The 17,517-nt window shown below is 42.6% G+C and overlaps 1 protein-coding gene across 2 annotated transcripts; it reads right to left on the bottom strand.

The window, feature by feature from the left end:
- Positions 1 to 7,084: 7,084 nt before the first annotated feature.
- On the bottom strand, positions 7,085 to 15,371 carry LOC139414268 (ubiquitin carboxyl-terminal hydrolase CYLD-like). Of its 2 annotated transcripts, none has more exons than XM_071162170.1 (13): positions 14,897 to 15,371; positions 14,314 to 14,443; positions 12,761 to 13,011; positions 12,470 to 12,638; positions 12,112 to 12,244; positions 11,853 to 11,960; positions 11,475 to 11,554; positions 11,296 to 11,362; positions 10,960 to 11,092; positions 10,338 to 10,446; positions 10,090 to 10,208; positions 8,906 to 9,110; positions 7,085 to 7,425 (listed from the first exon to the last, which is right to left on the bottom strand). In XM_071162170.1, the coding sequence occupies exons 1-13, from the start codon at positions 15,326 to 15,328 to the stop codon at positions 7,418 to 7,420; spliced, it is 1,944 nt and encodes a 647-aa protein (XP_071018271.1). In that variant the 5' UTR covers positions 15,329 to 15,371; the 3' UTR covers positions 7,085 to 7,417. The 2 variants fall into 2 exon arrangements, with proteins under 2 accessions (XP_071018271.1, XP_071018270.1); XM_071162169.1 differs by having other exon boundaries at positions 7,113 to 7,401; positions 14,897 to 15,328.
- Positions 15,372 to 17,517: the final 2,146 nt, after the last annotated feature.

The raw sequence follows: 17,517 nt of genomic DNA on the forward strand, positions 1-17,517 counted from the left end.
AGTGGACTACCTTGTTTTACTCCTCTTGACAGTGTAATACTTTCTGAGAAGTAGCCATTATTTACTATTTTAAAAGTAGCCATTATTTACTATTTTAAAAGTTGCCATTATTTACTTTGAAAGGCTGGTCATCTCTCACATCAATACCATTATCCTAGAAACCCTAGATCCACTCCAATTTGCATACCGCCCCAACAAATCCACAGATGATGCAATCTCTATTGCACTCCACACTGCCCTTTTCCACCTGGACAAAAGGAACACCTACGTGAGAATGCTATTAACTGACTACAGCTCAGCGTTCATGACCATCGTGCCTTCAAAGCGCTTAACTAAGCTAAGGACCCTGGGACTAAACACCTCCATCTGCAATTGGATCCTGGACTTCCTGATGGGCCATCCGCTTGTGGTAAGGGTAGGTAACAACACATCTGCTTCGCTGATCCTCAACACATGGGCCCCTCCGGGGTGGGTGCTCAGTCCCCTCCTGTACTCCCTGTTCACCCATGACTGCATGGCCAAGCATGACTCCAACACCATCATCAAGTTTGCCGACGACACGACAGTGGTAGGCCTTATCACCAACTATGATGAGACAGCATATAGGGAGGAGGTCAGAGACCTGGCAGTGTGGTACCAGGATTAAAACCTCTCCCTCAACGTAACCAAGACAAAGGAGATGATTGTGAACAACAGGAAAAGGAGGACCGAGCACGCCCCCATTGTCATCGACAGGGCTGTAGTGGAACAGGTTGAGAGCTTCAAGTTCCTTGGTGTCCACATCCCCAACAAACTATCATGGTCCAAACACATCAAGACAGTTGTGAAGAGGGCACGATAACACCTAATCCCCCTCAGGAGACTGAATAGATTTGGCATGGGTCCTCACATCCTCAAAGTTCTACAGCTACACCATCGAGAGCATCCTGACTGGTTGCATCACCGCCTGGTATGGCAACTGCTCAGCCTCCAACCGCAAGGCACTACAGAGGGTAATGCGTATGGCCCAGTACATCACTGGGGCCAAGCTTCCTGCCATCCAGGACCTCTATACCAGGCGGTGTCAAAGGAAGGCCCAAAACATTTCTAAAGACTCCAGCCACCCTAGTCATAGACTGTTCTCTCTGCTACCGCAAGGGAAGCGGTACTGCAGCGCCAAGTCTAACAGATTCTACTCCAGATTTTTCAAAGTGTTCTATTGTTTCCAGTACTTGTCTTATATTATCTATATTATATTATCTTCAATGTTTTGTCCATATAAAAAACCTGTCTGAATAGGATGAATAATATCCGACAATACCTTTTAAATTCTATATGCTATGCACTTTGATTTCAATTTTTCATCACAACACTGAAGTGTAAGGGGCCTCCAATTTTTTCATTGGACTGGATCTTTATATTTACCCCTTGGGTCCTGTTTCAGTAATAATGAAATCAGACCTTCTTGTTGAGTATCTACCATTTTTTTAGAAGTGGTTAAAACATGCTAATAACGGTCCTCTTGAGTACATTAAAAAAGGTTTGATATACCTAAACTGGTATGCCATCAATCCCTGGAGTTATCCCAGACTTAAAGGCTTTAATTGGATCAAGAAGTTCCTCCTCTGTAATTTGGCCTTCACATGAGTCTTTATGTACATTTGCTCATTTTACATTATTAATAGGGGGAAAAATCCTTACAATTATCTTCGGTTAGTGGAGATGGAGGAGACTGAAACGAAAACATATGCTTAAAGTACTTTGCTTCCTCTTTCAAAATATTGTTTGGTGAATAATGGTTCACCTCATCTGCAACAAGTTTCAGTAAATTATTTTTGGTAGCATTTCTATTTATTGATTTTTTTAAAACCACTTTTTCTCCTCAATGTTACAGTCTTGTCTCATCGCTGCAACTCCTGTACAGACTCGGAAGAGGCGAAGGTCGAGAGCCGTGCGTCCTCCGAAACACAACCCAACCAAGCCGCACTGCTTGTTGACACAATGCCCACTTAACCCGGAAGCCACTCGCAACCATGTTTCGGAGGAAACACCGTACACCTACCAATTGTGTCAGCGTGCACTGCGCCCGGCCTGCCACAGGAGTCTCTAGTGCGCGCAGACACCCCTCCGGCCAAACTCTCTCCTAAACCGGACGACGCTGGGTCAATTGTGCGCCACCCCTTGAGTCTCCAGTTCGCGGCCGGCTGCCACAGAGCTTGGACTCAAACCCAGAATCTCTAGTGGCACAGCTAGCACTGCGATGCAGTACTTTAGACCACTGCGCCACTCGGGAGGCCCCTTTTGGTAGCATTTATATGTTGAAGATGATGATTATTTTTTTAGTAACAGTAGGCTAATGTTACCAAACTGGCTAATTGTTGCCCATGAAAGGAAGTTTGGCTAGCGAGCAAGCATTTTAGCTAGGTAGTATAGGACAACAAAAACTAAAAGCGTGTGCTGTATGATAGTCATAGACCATTTTGGCAACAGGAAATATTGGAGGTTGACATTGGCGTTTCTCTACAATTAAGGTGAGTCAACATGCTTTTTCTACTTACACACACAGAGAGACATACACACATAGAGATGGACAGAGAAATGAGTAGCATTGACAGCCAAATTATATTTAGCTTACATTGATTGGACTAAATTGTTTTTGGAATCTATTGTCACTGTCTTAGACTAAGAATAGGTGATTTGATGATGTTGAAGTTGAAATGGTTCTGGAATAGTGGAGGCAGCTCCTGTTTTCTTTTTGATTTGCAGTAACTCTCCGGTGTTCTAAATCAATAGTTGTTTAGTAGTTCAAAAATGTCGGAAACATTAACTTGATTGACCATGCTGTAGGTAACTGTTTGTTACATGCAATGTGCTTAGTGGACTCCACCTGACAGGTTGCTCTCCTGTTTTGTGATGAAACAAAGGTGTGGTTGAATATATTGTCTTCTTATTGTCTTGGCCTTAAGCATATATATGACATACAGGTTATAGAGCAAACAACACAATTATCACAACACATAAGTTGTAATGTGGCTTTTTTTTCCCTGGCTTGGCTTCCCCAGTGATTTTACCCACACATGGCTACTGCTCATAGGTGGGCTGCAAGCTCACAATCGACCTGTTGGAGACCCCTACAGCATGCATCTCTCCATCTCCTTTCCATACCCAAAACACATTTATCATCAGTTATTTAAGAACTTGGGTGTGTATATAAAGCACAATTGGGAGGAAATCAGAAAACACAGATAATTCATTATCCCATCATTTTTAAAAATAGTTTAAATGCAAATTCTGATCATTTCGAGCGCCGTTTCAATCAAGTTTAACTAGGCATGGATAACTCAACATTGTCATTTCAACAGCATGTTCAGTGAATACAACATGAAAAGGTACCAGAGTATGTCATTAATTATTTAATTCCTTCAATATAAAAAAGCTGAAAAACACTGACATTTAATAGAATTCCACAAGTCCTAATCATAGATCCAATTCCATAAATCTAGAGCAGGTATTCCCTAACTGGGAATGCCATCCGGGGTACGCCAAATAAAAATGTGATTCACTTTTAATTTAAAAGTATTTTCTTCACATTTTCAACGGGGCTATACATTTGGGTGAGTTTTTTTTCCTTGCCTGAGTAGCCACGTTTCACTGCCAAAAATAAAACTAAACCATCTAGTGTTCAGCGAAATAACAACACAATGTCAAATACAGGTAGCCTAGTCAAATAATTAACATACAATCACATTCACCGTTACTCTCTCACGGGAATTCCACTAACGGTCCGTATGCAGCCAAATGTAGCTGCTGCTCATTCCGTTTGCTCGAAAATTGACAAATGGTTAAAAAAGTAAGGCTCGCGTCCATTGAGTCCATCGCGTGCTTTTCCTCAGCCACAGTGTGTTATATGTGCAAAAGTTATATCTCACAACTCGATGAAACCTTCACTTTTGTGCAGACAATTAGAAACAAAACATGCCAATTTAAAAAATAAGCCACAGTAGTTTTTTGAACGAGAATTAAGCGGACTTTCGAGTAGTAAGACATGTATAACAGCAACAGATACCATTAACCTCTCTAAGGTAGGGGGCAGCATTTGGAATTTTGGATGAAAAGCTGCCCAAATTAAACTGCCTTATACTCAGGCCCAGAAGATAGGATATGCATATACTTGGTAGATTTGAATAGAAAACACTCTAACGTTTCCAAAACTGTTAAAATAGTGTCTGTGAGTATAACAGAACTGATTTGGCAGGTGAAAACCTGAGAAAAATCCGTTCAGGAAGTAGGATTTTTTCCCCCTTTTTTCTATTCAATGCCATTACAGTATCCATTGACTTAGGACTCAAATTGCAGTTCCTATGCCTTCCACTAGATGTCAACAGTCTTTAGAAATTGTTTCAGGCTTGTATTCTGAAAAATGAGGGAGTAAGAGCAGTCTGAATGAGTTTACCCTGCCGTGTCACAGAGCTTTTTCAATTGCACAACCAAGAGAGTGCCTTTCTTGTTTGCCTTTTATATTGACAACTTTATTGTCCGGTTGAAATATTAACGATTATTTAGGCTAAAAACAACCTGAGGATTGAATATAAACATCGTTTGACATGTTTTTATGAACTTTACGGATACAATTTGGATTTTTCGTCTGCCTGTTTGTGACTGCGTTTGAGCCTGTGGATTACTGAAGAAAACGTGCGAACAAAACAGAGGTTTTTGGATATAAAGAGAGACTTTATCGAACAAAAGGAACATTTACTGAATAAATGAATGTCTTCGGGGGGAACCATATGAAGATCATCAAAGGTAAGTGATTCATTTTATCTCTATTTCTGACTTGTGTAACTCTTTTACTTGGCTGGTTACTGTTTGTAAGGATTTGCCTGCTGAGCGATGTTCTCAAATAATCGTAAGGTATGCTTTCGCCTTAAAGCATTTTTTAAATCTGACACCGTGGTTGGATTCACAAGAAGTTCATATTTAAACCTATGTAAAATAGTTGTATCTTTTCTGAATTTTTCTAATGAGTATTTCTGTATTTGAATTTGGCGCTCTGGAATCTCACTGGATGTTGGCCAGGTGGGACGCATACCCTAGAGAGGTTAAGAAGAAGGCACTAGAAGTGTCTTATATGGTGAGCTACCGAGTGGCTAGGACAGCTGCCGCAGATATGGCTGGGACAACGCTGGGGGAAAAGGCCAAAAAAGCTATACAGACAATTACTTCATCAATCAACATTGTTTCACGACACATCATGGACATGGCAGGAGATGTTTTCAAACAATTACTACTTCGCATACAAGCCAGTGAATTCTATGCATTACAGCTGAATGAGTCAACAGACATGGCGGGCCTGGCACAGCTCCTGGTATTTGTCCGTTACATTTATGGGGGGTCAATTACAGAAGACATCCTCTTCTGCAAACCACTGGAAACCAGGACAACAGGAGATTATATTTGTAAAGTACTGGACAGCTTTGTGACATCAAATGGACTTTGGTGGTCAAGATGTGTTGGTATTTGTACTGATGGCGCAAAAGCCATGACAGGGAGACATAGTGGAGTGGTAACGCGCATGCAAGCAGTTGCTCCTGACGCCACTTGGGTACACTGCAGCAATCACCGAGCCAAAGGAATGCCTGGCAGCTTGAAAGACGTTTTGGACACTACAGTGAAAATGGTTAACTTTGTTAAAGCAAGGCCCCTGAACTCTCGTGTATTTTCTGCTCTATGCAATGATATGGACAGCGACCATGTAACGCTTTTACAACATACAGAAATGCTGTGGTTATCAAGGGGCAAAGTATTAACACGTTTTTTTGAATTGAGAGATGAGCTTAAAGTTTTCTTTACTGACCATAATTTTCACTTGTCTGACCGCTTGCATGATGTCGAGTTTCTCTCACGACTGACCCATCTCGCCTGAATGATCTGAATCTAGGATTACAGGGACTCTCCTCAACTATATTCAATTTGCGGGACAAAATTGAGGCTATGATTAAGAAGTTGGAGCTCTTCTATGTCTGCATTAACAAGGACAACACACAGGTATGATTTTTTTTGTGTGGAAATGAACTCAAGCTTACGGACAAAGTAAAATGTCATATAGCAAAGCACCGGAGTTGGGTGCGCAATTATGCAGGTACTTCCTCAAAACGGATGACACAAGCAACTGGATTCGTTATCCCTTTCATGCCTCCAGTCCACTTACCAATATCTGAACAAGAGGGTCTCATCGAAATTGCAACAAGCGGTTATGTGAAAATTTAATTTAATCAGAAGCCACTGCCAGATTTCTGGATTGGGCTGCGCTGAGTATCCTGCCTTAGCAAATCGCACTGTTAAGACACTGATGCTCTTTGCAACCACGTACCTATGTGAGAGTGGAGTCTTGGCCCTCACTAGCATGAAAAATAAATACAGACACAGACTGTTTGTGGAAAGTTATTTAAGACTTGAGACTCTCTCCAAAGCAACCCACCATTGCATTGTTATGTGCATCCTTTCAAGCACACCCTTCTCATTAACCTGTGGTAAGTTATTCACAATTTTCGATGAACAAATCAAGTTTTATATGTAAGATGGATAAATAAAGTGCAAAATGATTTATTATTATTTGTGCCCTGGTCCTATAAGAGCTCTTTGTCACTTCCCACGAGCCGGGTTGTGACACAAACTCACACTCATTCTTATGTTTAAATAATGTATTGTATAATGTGTGTGGCAGGCTTACAAAGATGGCAAAAAAACAAACATTTGAGAGTGTGCTGACCCTGGTGCTAGAGGGGTTACACAGCTAGAGGTTGAATGTTTGAAGGGGTATGGAATATAAAAAGTTTGGGAACCACTGATCTAGAGTATACGATACTGTATGTTTACATAACATTGGCAGCAATAAAACATTGCCAAAATACAAGCAGTGAGTGGGAAATGGTTGGTGTAGGCAATGAGGGGGGAAAAAATAATATAGTTCACTTGCCCTTCCTAACCCCAACCTCATCAATCAATCTTTATTGAAACAAAGTACCTCTACATTGACAAAGAAAAATATTTGAGAAGACCTTGGTGAATATTTATGTTCTCATGAAAGCCTATAAAGTTCAAGGTCTTCAGCTAATCATCAGTTTTATTTCTGTGAAAATGAATTGACGCCATGGCGACTCTGAAACCAGGGTTATTGTAGCATTGTTGTGAGAATGCTGTGTTCTCCCCAGTACACCTCAGCCTTGTGCTGACTTTATCTGTAGAGTGCCATGGAGGCACTCTGATACAAACACATGTAGGAGTCACTCAGCAGCCTGCGGACAGGCTCTCCAGCCTGGGAGGGGTCAGCCCGCGCTAGCTCCTCCTCTGACTGAGACAGGAAGTCACCCACCTCAGGACAAGCCCTGATCTCTGGAATGTTGTAGCCACTCTGGTCATCACCTGAGGGGACTGAAGATTAGGGATCTGACAAGTGAAAGACAGATAAGACTAGACATTTACGTCAGGTTGCAGTGTTCTCTACATCAGGCTCAAAGACAAAGTAAGTCACTGGGTATCTAGTGACAAGTAAGACAAATAAATAACTTTACAAGGCAAGGAACAGTCTGCAATTGAACGGAACTATTATTTGTTCCGCACCTCAGAAGAAATGGATTTAGCGGTCTGTTCTTCCTTTTAGAATAATGTTGTACCAACCCGACATCCACTCAATAGGTTTTGAAATAAACTTTTGATGGCAACAGACAAGATTCTTAGATAAAGATACAAAAGTATGTGGATACGCCTTCAAATGAGTGGATTAGACTATTTCAGCTACACCCGTTGTTGACAGGTGTATAAAATCGAGCACACAGCCATGCAATCTCCATAGACAAATATTTTCAGTAGAATGGCTGTACTGAAAAGCTAAGGGACCTTCAACGTGGGACCGTCATAGGATGCCACCTTTCCAACAAGTCAGTTCTTCAAATTCCCCCCCCCGTCCCCGTCCGTCCGTCAACTGTAAGTGCTGGAAGCAACAATGGCTCAGCTGCGAAAGTGGTAGGCCACACAAGCGCACAGAATGGGACCGCAGAGTGCTGAAGCACTGTCCTCTGTTGGAACACTCACTACAGAGTTTCAAACGGCCTCTGGAAGCAACGTCAGCACAATAACTGCTCGTCGGGTGCTTCATGAAATGGATTTCAATGGGCGAGCAGCCGCTCACAAGCCTAACATCCCCACGCTTGATGCCAAGCATCGGCTGGAGTGGTGTAAAGCTCTCTGCCATTGGACTCTGGAGCAGTGGAAATGCGTTCTCTGAATTGATGAATCACGCTTCGCCATCTGGCAGTCCGACAGACAAATATGTATTTGGCAGATGCCAGGAGAATGCTACCTGCCCAAATGCATAGTGCCAACTGTAAAGTTTGGTGGAGGAGGAATAATGGTCTGGGGCTGTTTTTCATGGTTCGGGCTGGCCCCCTTAGATACCGTGAAGGGAAATCTTAACGCTACAGCATTTAATGACATTCTAGACGATTATGTGCTTCCAACTTTGTGGCAACAGTTTGGGGAAGGCCTTTTCCTGTTTCAGCATGACAATCCCCCCGTGCAGACAGCGAGGTCCATACATAACTTATTTGTTGAGATCGGTGTGGAAGAACTTGACTGGCCTGCACAGAGCCCTGACCTCAACTCCATCGAACACCTTTGTGATGAATTGGAACGTTGACTGTGAGTCAGGCCTAAATCGCCCTCCTGTGGCTGAATGGAAGCAAGTCCCCGCAGCAATGTTCCAACATCTAGTGGAAAGCCTTCTCAGAGGAGTGGAGGCTGTTATACCAGCAAAGGGGGGACCAACTCCATATTGATGCCCATGATTTTGGAATGAGATGTTCGACGAGCAGGTGTCCACACACTTTTGGTAAGACATTGTAACTGTGTTCTTTGAGGTTAATCTCACCACATCTGTCTGCCATGCTGTCGAAGAAGAGCCAGGAGCGAGGGCCAGGGCCATACTTTACAAAGGACACATAGTGGCTGGTGTGGATACAGAGCACAGCGAACAACTGCATTTTGTGCCTGGGTACAGGGGCATCTGCTGGCACCTCCGCTGGCACTGCCAGGGCTTTAGGGCAGTGGCTCTGCCGAGAGGGATGAATGTGCACCTGTCACAAAGGGAGAAGTGGAGATGGAGGATTGGGAAGAGGGAAAGTAGAAAGGGAGATTCAGTTAGATAAACGAGACTAAATCAATATACTTGCAGGTAGAAAAGCTGTAGCTCAGTCATGCTGCTTAACTGTGTAGAGTGGGGTCTGAAATGATTGACACCCTTGATAAAGATGAGCAAAAATGACTGCATTAAATAAATATTTCAAATACTGAGTTATATTGTATGCTAAAAAAAGCCAAATAGCCCCATAATGTCAAATATCCACCACCGTATTTTACAGTAGGTATGCGGTTCTTTTCTGCTTATGCATTCTCCTTTCGATGCTGAACCCACCACTGGTGTGTGTGGCCAAAGAGCTCTAATTTCATGGCATCTGACCATAGCACCGGTTCCAATCCAAGTGCCAATGCCGTTTAGCCAAACTCCTAGAGTTTACATTTGTTGGATGACATGAAAGTAAAGCTCTTTGGCCACACACACCAGTGGTGGGTTCAGCATCGAAATGAGAATGCATGAGCAGAAAAGGACCGCATACCTACTGTAAAATATGGTGGTGGAGCTTTGATGTTATGGGGCTATTTTGCTTCCACTGGTCCTGGGGCTCTTGTTAAGGGCAGTCAGTAAGCGCAGATTAAGGATATCAAGGATCTGTAAAGATTTTGTATGGAGGAAGGGTCTAAGATCCCTCCCAATGTGTTCTCCAACTCATAAAACATTCTAGAAAAAGGCTCAATGCTGTTATCCTCGCAAGGTATGGAAAACAGGGGTGTCAATCATTTTGATCCCTACATTTTTTGAGAGAAAAAAAGTATTACTTGTTAAACAACATTTCTCTGAGCAATTGTATCTGTATAAAATAATAGAATTTCCTTTTTTTTCTCCATACAATATAGCTCAGTATTTATTTATATTATACAGTCATTTTTGCTCATCTTTATCAAGGGGTGGCAGTACTTTCTGACCCTACTGTATACCTGTGTCTTGCAGGTAGTGCAATACTGTTTGATTCTTCCTGGCTGGAGCTTGCGGTCTTGTAGGCACTGGGGGCACTCGTACTTTGCCAAACGCCCACAGAGGAAGCATTCTCGGGGGGCTGATGGGAGAAGAAGGTGGAAAGGTGTCACTCAACCTGAAGACAGTTTAGGGAGTTACTGCATGGCCTTACTTTTATTCATAGGTATACGTGGCAGATGTGTGATTATGCGATTGTGCTGAAACTCACAGTTGTATAGAAGATCTGTGATGTCAAATTCTGTTGAGGGGATAATGTAGGGGAACATCTTGTACTTCTTCCCAAACCTTGGCATGTGGACCATGAGGCAGGATGGGATCTGAGGGACATATTAGAGACATTAACGGTCCAATGGAGCCTTTTTTATCTGAATATCAAATCATTTCTGGGTAACAAATAAGTACTCTGCCTTACTGTGATTGTTTTCAATTAAAATTGTTAAGAGCAATTCCTCAAGCAATAATTTTGCTAGGACTATCTGTGGGTGGATTGAGTGGGGAGGGGAAAACAGAAAACAAGTTGTTATTGGTAGAGAGGTTTGGAACTCTATTTCTTATTGGTCTATTAAGTCAATTTACTAAGCCAAAACTCCATCCCATCAAAACAGGCAGAATTTTCAGGCAGTCATCTCAAACAGCTCTTACACTGAAAGGGCATTATCATAATTTTCACAATTTCACAGTATTATTCCAACTTCATAGTGTGGAAATATATATGAAACACAGGAAAATCAAATATTAAAACAAGGCGATTGCCTTCTAAACAAAAGGTGCGCTGACTACAAGGCCTTGTAAATATTGCTCCTTAGATAACCTTGCACAGTATCACCCACCTCCTCAAACTTGAGCCCACAAGACAGCAAGGAGATATCCAGGAGTTGCTGGACAGTGGGAGTCTGTGTCACCTGCTCCTTATCCAGAATAATCTGGAATGTGTAGGCATCCTGAGATGTGCCGTTATTCGACCTGAGGCCCAGAGAACAATCAAGCTAAGCAACTCAGTCATGGCAGTGTCAAATAAGGTCTAACAGACACTCAGAATCCCAGAGAATGGAGATAAGAAGTGTGAGGAGGGGAAGCAAGGAGAAATAAGTGGCCTACAGCATAACATGCAAGGAATAGAACATATACTGGTCAGGTCAACTAGAGAAAGGTGAACTGGTTCAAACCTGAGTTTAAGCAATGACTTCATGCAAAGCACCCGCTGTAGAAGGATTGTGATGAACTCTTCAGGGTCTGCATGGAGGCAGGATAACACCATTTAGGTGAAATCAGAGACACTGCAGCCATTTAAAAAATCCTAATTCAGACCCATAGAATCAGCACTCTGAGAAGTGTGTGTGCGTACCTTTCTCTTCTGTTACAAAGGTGTCACACCCGAGCTGCTTGCGGAAGTTCATTACGCTCTCAGCAGGCACAAAACCTTGTCTGTGGATAACACACACACTATTGTCACTCTTGGTGGCCACACACGAAAGATGCACACTTTCACATAATACAAACACACAGAGATGCACATTCATATGAAGTGCATATACCTGAACATACACTACCAATGTGGCAGAGTAATATCAGACATGCATTACAACCACATAAAGGCTATTGTGTTTCAGTCTAGGTTGAATTACAATGTCACAACGCCCTTATTTGAAGACCAGCTGATAATACAGGCCTGCATGAGGGTCAAGAGGATCTAGAAAACTGCAAGCACAGACAATGTTTATACCTGCGCAAACGGTTGACAATGTCTTTCTTCAGAGAGCGTGATATGCTCTTTTCTGTGCCATCTGGTTTGTGGCAAACACTGTCCAGGGTCATAGATGAGCAGAACAGACTGTGGAGAGAAGTAGTCCTTTACTACAATAAACTGGGCTCAATGAAAAACATGCCCAATAAATAGTGTCTCATTTTCATACAATTATGAGAGTTAGGAACAGTGACCTACAGAAAACCCATTTGACCAGAGGGGATTGAGTTAAGTTTACCTGAAGAGAGTGGCGTCGAGGTAGCAGGAGTTATAGTGCCCCTGGATCCCCTTCATCTTGCCCACAAGCAAAGACAGGGCTTCCGACTCAGGGATAGGAGGGACGTTCTCATCTGTTTCCTCCAATGGAATGACTTATACAAACCATACAAAAACATTATGAAGTACTACTTATAATAGAAATACAACTGGTACATGTTTTATATCTGCTGTTGGTTGGTGTTTGATTCAATGTGTGTTTGGGTTAGGGTGGGAGCTGCAAACTAATGCGTATTAGGTTATGGCATTGTAATAATAGCCTATCTACACTGTTTATGTGTGTGTTAGTGGGATTAGGACCTATATAATTGGTGTCTAACCTGGGGGGATATCTGTTGCTTTGAGGGTCTCCTTTTCAGAGGGGGGACATAAGAACCTTCCATCTGGACTGCACTTTGTGAGGGGCACAAACAAGGCCCTGCCCCCTTTACAAGTGAAATACTGCTGGCCTCCATACGTCCCATCTGAGCAATTATTCACCTCATAATCCTGATGGCAAAACCACAAAAGAGTTGCTGAGGAATCAAAACTGATTGAGATATTTACATCTCAGGGGAGAATAATAGGCCAGCTCAAGAACATTGCTTACACAGTTCACATCTTACACTCACCAGCTCAATTCCGGCCCAGTCATTTTTATTTTCTGAAAGGACGCCCATCCAACGGATCACCCCGTATACAGTTATCCCAGTGTTGGATGTTACCTCCACCATGGATCCCACCTCAAAAGGGTGGTGTGACGGGCTTTGGGTTGGGGTTTGGGTGACATTCTGGTCTAAATGGTTTATATCTCTCACTTGTTGTCCACGAGATCCCATATTAGGCATGGAGTTGATAGGTGACACCGCCTTTCTGTTTAGACCTGGGGGAGAAGAAGTTGAAGAGGGGTAAAAATGACACATCACATGGTTTCTCTCCTTGTCATGAGACTGACCTGTGGTAAACATGTCTGTTTATCTCTACGAGGTATGCAGAGAGCTCAGAGCATGTGATGGCGCTCTGCTGCTACATTCCAGAGCACCTCGGCCAGTTTTACCAGTTCTGTATAAGAACTGCTCTATGCCCCACTGTCTAGCCACAGGTGCTGCTCATTGCCATTCAATATTTCTAAGTGGGAGGGTGGGATCTTTTGTGTGTAGGGGCACCAATTCACAGCAAGTCCTACAGATTAACTTTGTAAGTGATGATAATCATTCAAAGAATTCTGTCTTCTTACATTTTAGTCATTTAGCAGGCGCTCTTATCCAGAGCAACTTACATTGTCATACTTTTTTGTACTGGCCCCCGGTGGGAATCGAAGCAGCAACCCTGGAGTTTCAAGTGCCATGCTTACAAACTGAGCCACATGGGTCTTTGCAAAGCATGTTTAAAATGAGACCAAGCCACAGGATTCTGAAAGCTGATATTATTTTCCTGGTACCATTGCTCTGCTTTCTTTCAAGAAAATATGTATGTATGTATATGTATAATATGTATGTAGGCCAGGGATGGGCAACTTTGGCTTGTGGGTCTACATACCCCCACCTTGCGAGCAAAACATTTTAGCAGCCCCCCTCGTGACAGCAAAGAGAAACATTTTAAGATTTAAAGTTTTTTTCCTGCAATTCTACAAATTTTGCCATGGGGCGGAGAGAAAACTGTGCAGTTTTACAGCAAATTTCCTGGAATTCTACACATTTTGCTATAGGGAGGAGGCAAATGTTTGCCATTTTTAATATGATAACTGATGATCAATGGGCCCCACCCCGGTTGGTAATTCGACCATGCTTACTACAAGTTTAGATAGCTGTTCGCTAGACTAACTTACCAATCTAAAATAAATGAGCTAACATGGGCTAATTGAGTGACTGCTGATGCACAACCACATTTCAAAACTGTACCTTGTGTATTTTACTATTCTAACTCTCAACAGCAAGTTGAGAACCTGACTGAGTCCCCCCCCCCCCCCCCCCCCCCCAAAAATAAATTGGCCGACGGTCCTACAAGAGGGGGGCTGCCAGTTGCCAGTTGCATCCCTGATGTAGGCTAGTGGGTTGTATAACTAGAAAAACCAGGTAAATGTATCATATTAGGCCTACATGTATTTGTTTACCAATGTGCTTGCATACTAATCCATGAGAATACATGGGCATTGAACACCAGAAGGTAAACGTATAGTACTAACCCTCTGAATAACTGTCTTTCCAGCGAGGGCCAATGCCTACAGAGTATGCTGGGACAACCTGGACAATGTCTGCTGCACTGAACAGGGGGAGAGGAGCTGGCTTCTTAGGGGACACTGTTTGATCAGAGTCCTGCTGAAATGGGAAAGGAAACAGGACAATTACGCTAAATCAGTAAATCAAGTACACTCAATCCCATACAGTAGCTGTGCTGAGAATTTTGACTGGCGAGCTGGAAACACAACAAACTGCTTTCGAGCAACTGCCAATTGCTCAGATAATGTTATCAAGTTTCAGATGTTACGTAACTGCTGTAACTAATCAGATAACATTTTGAATCTGCCCCTGAGAGGAACATTCTTGTCTCCTGCTGTCACTCATGTACTGTAAATCAATGAGAGGTTCAGGTGTACTTGACAGGTACAGCTCACAGTGTCTGCCATACTGTGACATCAATAGGCTAAAAGGTTTCTCTTATTGATGAGAGGATCAAACAGACAGTTGAAATTCCTGATTATATGCTTATACTTTGGACAAAATGCTGGAATCCATTCCCTGCCATATTTGTAGAAGTTGCATACTCACCACAAACTCAACCTCAAAGCCCAGCATCAGCAGGTCCCCTTGGTTCTCCTTCTTACCGATCAGCATCAAGTTCCGAACCAGGCCTGGCTGGTGACCTTTCTTGTGCTTAACCACTACCAAGTCATCCTGAGACAGTACACAGATGGCTGAAAAGAGCTGGGGGTTACACAGGAGCTCCAGGCGTTTGCTGGAGGGGGACACGAAGAGCAGCAGCTGGGCCTGGTGTCGGGTGAGGGGGTACGTGTCCTCCCTCTTCACCATGTCCCCGCTCTTAGGATTCCCACTGCTGCCACCTCCGTACAACAGTCCCATCAGCTCTCCCTTATGCATCACTGCTTCCACACGGCCGATACATCCTCTGGAGAAGCCTTTTCTCACCTTCCCCCGTGTCACTATGAAGAACTTTTCCTTCCCATCTCCTTTAAATTCCATTCCTCTTCTAAAGTGAACAATGGTCCTTGTTGTGTGACTAGCAGGCACCCTGTCAGGGAAAGAAGTAAAGAAGGTATTATTCTATCCTTGTGATTATTCACTTGTATTATGAGAATGTGAGGTCACAGTCATTCCATTGTGCTGTCACACTCAAAGCATGGCTTTAAAGGTTCTAATGTATAAATAAGTGACAGATGTGTGTGGCAGAGGCATATCTCTGGGTAGAGGTATACACAGATTTTGAAATCAATTCATTTTAGGATGTTTGTGTTGTCTTGTGAAACCACCCTAAAACATGGCATCATAAAAAAACGTTGGGATATTTTTTATGCAGTTTTTAACGATAATTCAACATATCCAGCTCAGTGATATCACCATAGTTTTGGGATATAGAATACTGGAATGGACCTTCTTATAATGGGATAAAAGGTAAACCATTTTGGTCAACCATGGTCTGCCAGTACCGCAAAAAGTCAAGTAAACCCTTTTCTGTGGGTAACCTATCTCCACCTCCTACCGCATGTACAACCGGTAAAGTATTTCTAAATATAATTGTATTTTTGTCATTTTTTAGGGCGACTTCGGTCAGACTGCTAACGTTAAACAGTTCATTCAAGAGTTACCCTGACTATCTGCATTGACCCTATCTTGCACTGACTCTATACACACACAATATACAGACTCCACTGACACACACACACACTATATTCTTTATTCATATTGTTATCTATGCTGATGCCTGGTTACTTGACCCTGCCTCAATCACCTCGTACCAACTGGTACTCCATAGCTATATGTCTGTGTATTTTATTACTCTTGTGTTACTATTTAATTTTGTGTTATTATATTTTAACAGTGCATCGTTGGGAAGGGCTCATTACAAGCATTTCATGGTAACGTCTACACCCGTTGTATTCGGCGCATGTGACAAATACAAATCTTTAAAAAAAAAAGTTGTATCTGTCTGGAACCAAAATCACATAGCAACTGGCAACAATGTCTCTAACAATTATATTGTATTACACTGTCCACAGTCTAGTGTAAACCAATATCGAGTCGCCTACAATAGTTGCATAAGAAATTACTCCATTTAAGTTGACTCATCTTACCGACCGTTTAAACAAGTATCTGAAGAGCAGTTACTCCAAAGTACTACAGATGACTGGAAGGTACAACTGAATCCTCGGCGACTGTAGCTCAGAATAAGGAAGTATTCCAACGTAGATAGCCTAACTGGTATACTGTAGCACTGTGACCGAACACGCCCAATTCATACTGTCCTCTCCTCTCTGAAAGTGACACTTCAGAATGAAGATTGCGATTGTTCTTCAAGAGAATTGTGACAGAGAAAGGGAATAGTAAACTTGTCGTCCACCATGAATGATTCAGCGCCCCCCTCTGCCCAATTGAGACATCGCATGTGACTAGCACATTTCAGTTTGTACAGTGTTTTGTATTTATTAGGGATCCACATTCGCTGCTGCCAAGGCAGCAACTACTCTTCCTTTGGTCCAAACACATTAAGGCACTTACATTACATATAAAACAAAAGATAAAACAGTGCATCATATAACATTATTACACCACAACATCATTACAATACAAAAGGTATAGAAATGTATGTATTATCTTTTGTTTTATATGTAATGTAACAATATTACAATGTACATGTGTGTAGAGTGAGTGTGCTAGCGCTTGTATGCCTGTGTCTGTACATGTGTGTGTCCCTTCACAGTCCCTGCTGTTCCATAAAGTGTATTTTAAAAAATGACATAAACAATTGCTTGCATCAGTTACCTGATGTGTAATAGAGTTCCATGTAGTCATGGCTCTATGTAGTACTGTGCGCCTCCCATAGGCTGTTCTGGACTTGGGGATTGTGAAGAGAACTCTGATGGCATGTCTTGTGGGGTATGAATTGGTGTCTGAGCTGTGTGCTAGCAGTTTAAACAGACAGCTCGGTACATTCAGCTTGTCAACCCTTCTTACAAAAAGCAAGTAGTGGTGAAGTCAATCTCTCTTCCACTTTGAGCAATGAGAGATTGACATTGTTAGCTCCCCGTGTACTTTCAAGGGCCAGCCCTGTTCTGAGCCAATTGTCATTTTCCTAAGTCCCTCTTCGTGGCACCTGACCACACTTCTGAACAGTAGTCCAGGTGTGACAAAACTAGGGCCCGTAGGACCTGCCT

The sequence above is a fragment of the Oncorhynchus clarkii genome, chromosome 7 (assembly GCF_045791955.1).
Source record: "Oncorhynchus clarkii lewisi isolate Uvic-CL-2024 chromosome 7, UVic_Ocla_1.0, whole genome shotgun sequence".
NCBI classification, from domain to species: Eukaryota; Metazoa; Chordata; class Actinopteri; order Salmoniformes; family Salmonidae; genus Oncorhynchus; species Oncorhynchus clarkii.

Coding starts and splice junctions, on each gene's coding strand:
- LOC139414268 (XM_071162169.1), bottom strand. CDS start 15,328: ATGGAATTTAAAGGAGATGGGAAGGAAAAGTTCTTCATAGTGACACGG. Junction 11,555..11,852: donor ATTGTCAACCGTTTGCGCAG/GTATAAACATTG, acceptor TGTTATCCACAG/ACAAGGTTTTGTGCCTGCTG. Junction 11,093..11,295: donor AAGTCATTGCTTAAACTCAG/GTTTGAACCAGT, acceptor TCTGGGCCTCAG/GTCGAATAACGGCACATCTC.